The sequence below is a fragment of the Camelina sativa genome, chromosome 7 (assembly GCF_000633955.1).
Source record: "Camelina sativa cultivar DH55 chromosome 7, Cs, whole genome shotgun sequence".
Classification (NCBI taxonomy): Eukaryota; Viridiplantae; Streptophyta; class Magnoliopsida; order Brassicales; family Brassicaceae; genus Camelina; species Camelina sativa.
The window spans coordinates 18858964-18868083 of record NC_025691.1 but is presented as its reverse complement, the minus strand read 5'-3'; the positions used below and the strand labels follow the sequence as shown (position 1 = coordinate 18868083).

Sequence of the window (9120 nt, the reverse complement as noted above, 5' to 3'; positions counted from 1 at the left end):
AATAATAATGTTATAAAGTACAGGCTTAAGCTAGATGTATTTTTCGGAATTATTTTACAAGCCAAAACCTAATTCATTAGTTATAGAAACAATAAAATAAATTTAAAACATAAATAAATATAGAGATAGTAACCCCAAAATGAAAGTTGTCACTGTCAGCTGATTGTTACAACTAGAATAATTACGTGTTACAGATTTAACTAATTTAATCACTCAATTTTTAAACTAAACCCACTCTTACACACACCAACAAAGAAAAAAAAAAAAAAAAAAAGTCTCTGCAAAATTATAATGCTTGGATACTTTGGCTATGGCGGTGTTTATGTTTAATGATCAAAAAGCTCTGTTTTTTATGCAAGCGTGGGTATAAATCCATTACCCTTCCCTAATTTTTTTTCTTCTTCTTCTTCGATTCACTTCCTTTTTCTTTTTGTTTACTCCGTTTCTAAAAAAAAAGCCACTCCTTTGCTTATCTTTCTCTCTCTCTCTCTCTCTCTCTCTGCAGCTGAAGAACAGAGAAAAAAAAAGGTTTTTTTTTAGTATCTGACCCAAAGGACCCATAAAGCTTTTTCCTTTGTGTTAGAAATTGAGGGATAAAAATTCAAACTTTGTTCAGAAAAAAGTGGCACAGATTCTGAAAACTATGGGTATCTTTTTCTCCCTGACTCTTTTTTTGTTCTGATTATATATATATAAGCTTCAATCTGGTTTAGGTTTTTTTTCGAGTTTCGTACGGATATATCTATTGATTTGGGTTTCTCTTGTTCTTTCATTTGAATCGATTGTATGTACTTGAAGGTGGTGGAGGATTGTGTCTTGTTCACTGTATCTTCAAAGACGAAGTTGAATGGGCTGGTTTGTAGTGGTTTTGATTGATTAAGTGGTGTTGTTGTTGTTCATCAAGTTTAGAAGAAGATGGATGTTAGTGAAGAGAAGAGGAATCGTGATAGTAGTAACTATGATGATAGGGTTGATAATCCAACAGTAGATTGGCAAGTTTCGGGTTCTAATCCGGTCTCTGCTCCGATCGATTCATATAGTCAAGAGAATCTGATTTCAGCTTGTCCTTCGTCTTGTTCACCATCTCAGATGATGGATTCATTTGGTCAAACTCTTTGGTATGATCCCACTAGTGTTCAGCAGGCTGTGGGTTATGGTGGTGGTTTTAGTGTCCAGAGCAATGGTGGTAATGCTTCGTCTTCTTCTTCTTCCTTTAGGGGTAATATTGATAGATCTCTTGAAATGGGTTGGAACCTGCCTAACTTGTTGCCTCCTAAAGGCAATAATGGTCTTTTCTTGCCGAATGTGAGTAGCTTCCTTCCTCCGAGTATGGCTCAGTTCCCGGCTGATTCAGGTTTTATAGAGCGTGCTGCGAGGTTTTCGCTTTTTAGCGGTGGGAATTTTAGTGATATGGTGAATCAACCACTTGGGAATCCTGAGTCTATTGGTTTGTTTCTTCAAGGTGGTGGAACTACTATGCAAGGGCACTGCCAAAGTAATGAACTTAATGTTGTTGGTGGTGAACCTCACAATGATGAGTCTACAGTAGTGAAAGAACCAAATGTTAGATCAAGTGAACAATCTAAACTGAATGTTCCTGGATCCGGGAATGTGTCCGAGGATACTCAGTCTAGTGGTGGTAATGGTCAGAAAGGTGGGGAAACCTCTTCTAAAGGCTTTGACACAAGGAAGAGGAAAAGAAATGGGCAGGTGAAGTTTTGAAGTTGCTCTTTTATTTTTTTGTTCTCTCTCTGCCTTTATAAAAGTTAACACTGGTAACGTTTCTGTTTGTAGAATTCTGAAGCAGCTCAATCGCATAGATCTCAGCAGTCTGAGGAAGAACCAGACAACAATGGTGATAAAAAGAGGAATAAAGAGCAAAGTCCAAATTCACCTGGAAATAAGACAAACAGTGGGAAACAACAGGGCAAACAAAGTTCTGATCCTCCAAAAGATGGATATATTCATGTGCGGGCACGAAGAGGCCAGGCCACAAATAGCCATAGTCTTGCAGAAAGGGTACAATCTCTAAAACTATCTCTTCTTGTATAGAAGCTATCTCTTCTTGTATTTGTATCTAAGTACTTTTTGATTATAGGTTAGGAGAGAAAAAATTAGTGAGAGGATGAAGTTTCTTCAAGATCTTGTACCGGGTTGCAACAAGGTAAGGTCTTTTTAAGTGTTGATAGTGATGGATATTAATATGTAAGAACAGAGACAAAACTAATGCAGAGAAATGAATGTGTGTTTGCAGGTGACTGGGAAGGCAGTTATGCTTGACGAAATCATAAACTATGTACAATCACTACAACGCCAAGTTGAGGTATGACATCTCCTAATTCTCAATGAAGTGCTCTTTGTGTTTGCTTTTTATGTTCAATTCTTTTTCACATTCTCTTTTCCTTAAACAGTTTTTATCGATGAAACTTGCAACTGTGAATCCACAAATGGACTTTAACCTTGAAGGTCTTCTCGCAAAAGATGTAAGATAGTTTTGAAACTCTTTCTACTAGTTCTCCTTATCATTTGAATTATCCTAAGGCTCTTCTAAACTGAATTCTATGCGAAGGCACTTCAACTACGAGCTGGTTCTTCATCTACAACACCATTCCCCCCAAATATGTCAATGGCTTATCCTCCTTTACCACATGGATTCATGCAACAGACCCTTTCCAGCATCGGACGGACCATTAGCTCACCATTGTCTCCTATAAATGGTGGATTCAAGCGACAGGTATGTATGTATTAGCGGTCTGGAAAATGAACAAATGGGAACTCATTATCTGACTTTGTTGGTGATTGTATTTGCAAAATAGGAAACAACTGGATGGGAGGGTGATTTGCAAAATGTGATCCACATTAACTATGGAGCTGGCGATGTCACACCCGACCCTCAAGCAGCAGCTACAGGTGAAAACTGAAACCTGTTTTAACTCTTTTTTTTTCACCAAGTAAGAGTAATAGTTTGTTTTCGTAAACCTTCTCTGTAATTTTTTTTCTTGTTACAGCATCTCTTCCAGCTGCAAATATGAAGGTTGAGCCATGATATTTCTTCTTGTTAGATAGAATATGAAGTTATTGTAATCTTTTTATTTATTTATTTAAAGTTACTATGTACTATATTATAACGATGTTATTAACGAATATGATACTACGACTACTAGTACTACTACACTAAGCGTTTGAGATTAGTGGAAGAAGAGTATAAATTGTGACACTAACAATGCAAAATAATAGTTTTGTATAAGTCATCATAACATTTTAGTTTGCCCATCTATCTCAATATTTGTACAGTATTGTTTATTTCGTTGTGACTTGTGACACCTGATATATGAAAATATAACTCGTTTTTAAAGTTTGCAAAATAAATGTTATAATGTATAATATAATAGACTAGATTATGGTTGATGGTTTGTGCTACACTCCTACAATATCGGTTAGATGCTTTCTCTACCGATCGAATATTTGTAACATTATAACAAAAGAAAAATATTTATCTCTTTAAATGTCTATTTTGGTTAGATTAAATTTGGTTGAATAATATTTGATTTTATGAAATATATTGTAATGCAGTGCTTAATAATATTTTGCTTATAAGAAATAAAATTTCGACTTGAAAATCACATTGCAATAACCCTTCTTCCCAAACATGCAAAACTTAAAAACTTCTAAATAGAGATCCATGAAACCTAAAAGAATGCCTAGACGTATTGATCTGAGAACTCTAATTGTACTTACAACTTTTACCGATTATTTACCGGTTTATTTTTCCTCAAAGATCTTTTTTGTCTTATTCTCCCGTCGATACTTTCGACCTTTACATGATTAAAATATAATATTCATTACTTGGAATGAGATTAACTAATTTACCTTATGGAGTGAGAATAAAAAACACTTTTTTTAGTAATGTGAAACTAGTCAATATTCAACAAAAAAAACATTGCACATAATTTTACTTCTGAACTACAATTCTAGATAAAGATTTGATACACGATTGGTAGAAACTAATAAATTGTAGTAGTGTATTTGACCATCATTATGTTAATGGTAAATGAAATATTATGGAGCCATATGATCCACGGTCTCATCCATCAAATATATGAACTTTTCATGATAGGTCAAACCAGACTATTTTGTGTATCATTTGTACATAAAAATACATGACGCTTTCAAGCTTAATTTTTGTATTTTGAAGAAGAGAGTTTTCATATTTGAAAAATTCTTGAGCACAAGAAGTAATGATTCCCCAGTCAGATATCTAGCACCGATTCTAATAATCAATAATGACAATTTGCTGAGTATGGGTACTTTTTGTTGTATCGGAATGTGATTACTTTAAACTATCAACAAAATCATTAGTAGATTAATTTATACTCTAATATTAAAGAGATTAATTATGAGAAATACAAGATTAAGATACAACTTCGAAAGTTAAAAAACATTAGTAGAGACTCCAATGAATTTGTGTTATAAGAATCACTAGACATATAATGATTTTATTATAATTTTTTACTATTATATATTCTACATGTTTGCCCAAAAAAGATATATATTTTCTACATGTTTTGTCTCTCTCGTTGATAGCATGATATTGAATTTGGCTTTAACAAAAAAAAAAAAATCCAAATTAACAGTAGTAGTTCAATATAATACAAGTAGATTAGATTATGAGTATTGAGAGCATCTACCTCTCACTTTATTTTATCCTCTAAAATAAGTAGTATCATTTTAAAACCTATTTTAGATCATACTCTAAGATAGAGTCATGAGTATTATAAAATAATATTATCTATATTTGGAGTAAACTATTTACTATTCAGTGAGACTTTTTATTTACAAAATGATTTTTAACTTTCAAAAGTTTTTATATTATACTTAGAAGAATAATAGTATATAACCATTTTTAGTCATCTAATTGCATAATTGACATAAAAATTTGACTGGCATAATAAAATAATTCTTCATATTAAAAATTACAGAATAAAATATCCTAATAAATATTTCTTTATTTGCATAATAGATTTTTTATTTGTATCTAAATATAAATATATATACATATATATTTTGGTCCACCATTATCTGTATCTAAACTATGATCTGCATCTCTAATATAATTAAGATTTTGTCCAGATTTCGACTATTCAGAATATATCTTTATGAGGGTAATAGATATCCAAATTATCAAGAGAGTAATGGGAAAACTCAATTAATTGTGATTAGTATTTGTTTTGTTTTTTGTTTTTTATAAAGTTTTATAATCAGTAGAATATATCCTTTATCATAAATAATTTAAAAACCTTTAATAAAAACGTATACTTAATACTTATTTTTGATGATGGTACTTTTTTGTTACTTTTCTCCGCAGCTCAACTTTTCCATTCCGTGAAACAAAAAAAAATATTTTAATCAAAATTTATCCTTTTCTTTGTAAATAAATTTAAAAAAAAAACAGAAAATGAAAAAGGAAATTGGGATTGAAGTCGGTTTACTTTTCTTTATAAGTTGACTCTTCCTCTCCAAGCTACTTAGAAACTCTCATATTTCACTTTCACATACGGTTTTGCTTAAAGCTTAGAGCCAAATTAGCTTTCTGTTTTCATAATAGATTTTTTTTTTGTGTCTAAATATATCTATATTTTTTTGTCCACCATTATTTGTATATAAACTAGGATCCATAACTCTAATTCAGATTTTGTCCAAATTTTGACTATTTAGATTCTATCTACATCAGGAGAATAGATATCAAATTATCAAGTAATGAAAAAGCTCGATTAATTGTGATTATTCTTTGTATTTTTTTTAAAAAAGTTTGATGATCATTAGAATATATCCTTTATCAATAATAAATTTAAAACATTTAACATAAAATAGAAAAAAATGATAAATCTTGTTGAATAGTAGAAAAAACCTTTAATAAAATTTCTTATTATTATATTTTTGCTTGATAGAATTTGATGATTAGTAGAATATATCCTTTATCATAAATAAATTAAAAACTTTTAATAAAAACCTATACTTAATTTTGATGATAAATCCTGTTGCGTAGAAAAAAATCACAACGGTATTTTTTTTTTGTTGTTTGCTTTTCTCCGCAGCTCAACTTTTCCATTCCGTGAGAAAAGGAAAATACTTTAATCATAATTTATTTTTTTCATTGTAAATAAATTAAAAAACAGAAAAGAAAAAAGGAAATTAGGGTTAAATCGGTTTATTCTCGTTATAAGTTCCTCCCCAAGCTTAAGCTACTCTCACTGCCAGAGTACTGTGATATGGTGAGACAAAGATCGATAAGACCTACAACAGTTGGGTTCACTGCCAGATTAGAAGCTAAAAAGAGATCAGTTAGGAGATCTGAGCCTGAATCATGACAACAGAACTAACCTGTCTCCTCTTTCAATGGTTTTTCATATTCAACTGACTCGCAGAACGTAAATAGAACCATAAATATATGGAAGCATATTTCTTGGCTTCAGACTGGATCAAAGAAGGCTTTTTCCAACAAGTTGTTGTACATTCTGCTGATTCTTGCGTCCTTTCCTACTCACAAAACGAGATCTTACAAGTTCAGTATGTATAGTGTTTGCAGAACAGCTGAAGATTATATACATCAGAGTTACACTAGAGAGATAGCCAGTGTATTTTCTCTTCTTTTGCTCTTTCAAGATTGCCATTATTTGTCAGAAAAATTTGTTACGCTCATTCTCATTCTTAGAAAAAGTACAGAATTGCATAGATATAGTAGTTAAATACCGCTTTGTTACTGTCACAAATCTCTATTTTTTTTTACATCACAATTCATAAATATCCCGAAATATAACCTCTTAGAATTCATAATCTATAAATTTAAATAAATGTCAAGTCATTTTTTGTAAAAAAAATATGTTGTAATTTAAAAATATATATCTACGGTTGCGTCTGGTGATCATTATAGAGTTGTGTTTTTTCACCATATTTTTTTCATTTTTTAATCATTATTTTTCTTTTAAATAGTTGTGTCTATTCATTATTCATGTCTTTTGAACTCTATATAGAATTGTCTCTTCTTTAGCACTAACAAATAATTTAAATATTAATATATTAACATCCAGTATCCAATATTTTTGTTTGATAAAATTTGATGATTAGTAGAATATATCATTTATCATAAATAAACTAAAAACCTTTATCGATTAATTGTGATCATTCTTTGTTTTTCTTTTGTTTTTTTATAAAGTTTGATGATCAGTAGAATATATCTTTTATCAACAATAAATTAAAAACATTTCAAAAAAAAAAAATGATAAATCTTGTTGAATAGTAGAAAAAAAAACTTTAATAAATTTATTATTATATTTTTGTTTGATAAAATTGATGATTAGTAGAATATATCCTTTATCATAAATAAATTAAAAACTTTTAATAAAAACCTATACTTAATTTTGATGATAAAATCATGTTGCATAGAAAAAAATCACAACGGTATTTCTTTTGTTGTTTCCTTTTTTTCGCAGCTCAACTTTTCCATTGTGTGAGAAAAGTAAAATACTTTTATCAAAATTAATTTATTTTGTTTGTAAATAAATTAAAAACCAGAAAAGAAAAAAGGAAATTAGGGTTGAAGTCGGTTTATTCTCGTTATAAAGTTCTTCCGCAAGCTACTCTCTCAGATTTCAAAGCTCAGCTTTCTATGTTAGATTTGGAGTTGGAGAAATTTATGGGACAAGGTGCATTCGGTTGGGTGAGCCTCTTCAAGTACGAAAGACAACGCGACGGCAAAATTCTCTACGCTGCCGTGAAAACATCCGACGATGAACACGTCAAGGCTCTCTACAAAGAGTTTCAGATCCTTTCAAAATTCAAAGGATATACGAGAATCGTCCAATGTTACGGGAACGGAGTGCAAGGGAAAGTCAACCAAAAGGGTTACGTGGAATACAAGATTCTCATGGAGTACTCGGCTGAAGGAAGCTTGAGCACATTCATGGACCGTTTCAAATACGGGAAATTGCCAGAGCCGATGATCAGAGAGTTTACACGTATGCTTCTCTCACGGACACGGCTATGTTCATTGCGATCTCAAACCCGAAAACATCCTTGTTTTCCCTAGCCGTGTGTCTACGACTACAATAAGGGTGCGTGGAGATCGTCATATGAATTGAAGATTTCTGATTTCGGGTTGTCGAAGAAAGAAGGAGTCCCCGATCGGGTGGTGGCATCCTGATCAACCGTTTGCGGGAACACCGATCTATATGTCCCCTGAGTCGATCTCTCACGGCGAGATAGGGAAAGGACTTGACCTGTGGTCGTTGGGATGTGTTGTGTTGGAGATGTACACTGGAAAGAGACCATGGTGGCATACAAACGATTACTTGGAGGATCACATGAATTGCTACGAGCCACTGTTTCCGAGTAATCTTCCTTGCGATGCAAAACAGTTTCTCATGACCTGTTTTGCGTCTGAACCAGACGAGAGAAAAGACGCGTTGACATTGTTGAGGCATAGCTTCGTACCTAGAGATGTCAATCATAAGTTGGCAATGCTGAAGACTGAGAATCCCAAGGATTTGTCCCTGGAACTGGAGAAAATTAGACTGATGCTTTACGAAATTTAAGAGTATGTGTTAATTTCAAGTGTTGATGAGTGAATCAGCCAGAGGCCTCGTCAACATTGATATGATTCATGTAAAGATTATTTTTTTTCTTTCTTGATTAGTAGAGTTATGTATAATAATAGTTGATGTCTTTGTTCTTCTTGATTAGACTCTTGTAATAGTTGAATTGAATGTATGATTGTTTTCGTTTAGCAGATTCATGTTCTCTTTAATCTTCTCTGCTACTCACAGTTTACTTATTTAGAGTCCTAAAATAACTCTCGATTATGCAGCTTGCTCTGTTTCTTTTTCTCTGTTTTTCATGGGTTAAACAAATTACCATACCCCAACCCAACCTTTTCTCCTGGAACAATCTTCTTTTGGCTTATTCAAAATCTGGGCATCTCTCAGAGATGGAACGTACCTTTGAGAAGCTTCCTGATCGTGATGGTGTCACTTGGAACGTTCTCATTGAAGGGTACTCCTTGAGTGGGCTGGTTGGTTCAGCTGTCAAGGCTTATAAAACGATGATGAAAGATTTTTCTTCTAG

General features: G+C 32.2%; 1 protein-coding gene and 1 pseudogene across 1 annotated transcript; both read left to right on the top strand.

The window, feature by feature from the left end:
• On the top strand, window positions 239–3259 carry LOC104701504 (transcription factor bHLH49-like). Its single transcript, XM_010417199.2, has 10 exons — window positions 239–364; window positions 506–647; window positions 799–1710; window positions 1795–2019; window positions 2099–2164; window positions 2255–2323; window positions 2412–2483; window positions 2570–2734; window positions 2817–2910; window positions 3009–3259. Exons 3-10 carry the CDS (start codon window positions 916–918, stop codon window positions 3044–3046), a joined length of 1524 nt encoding a protein of 507 aa, XP_010415501.1. The 5' UTR covers window positions 239–364; window positions 506–647; window positions 799–915; the 3' UTR covers window positions 3047–3259.
• On the top strand, window positions 7667–8591 carry LOC104704750 (annotated as a pseudogene).

Excerpts from the sequence above, each read along its gene's own strand:
- LOC104701504 (XM_010417199.2), top strand. The coding sequence starts at position 916 with ATGGATGTTAGTGAAGAGAAGAGGAATCGTGATAGTAGTAACTATGAT. Across the intron at positions 2,735-2,816 it reads ATGGTGGATTCAAGCGACAG|GAAACAACTGGATGGGAGGG; the intron begins GTATGTATGTAT and ends TTTGCAAAATAG. Across the intron at positions 2,911-3,008 it reads CCCTCAAGCAGCAGCTACAG|CATCTCTTCCAGCTGCAAAT; the intron begins GTGAAAACTGAA and ends TTCTTGTTACAG.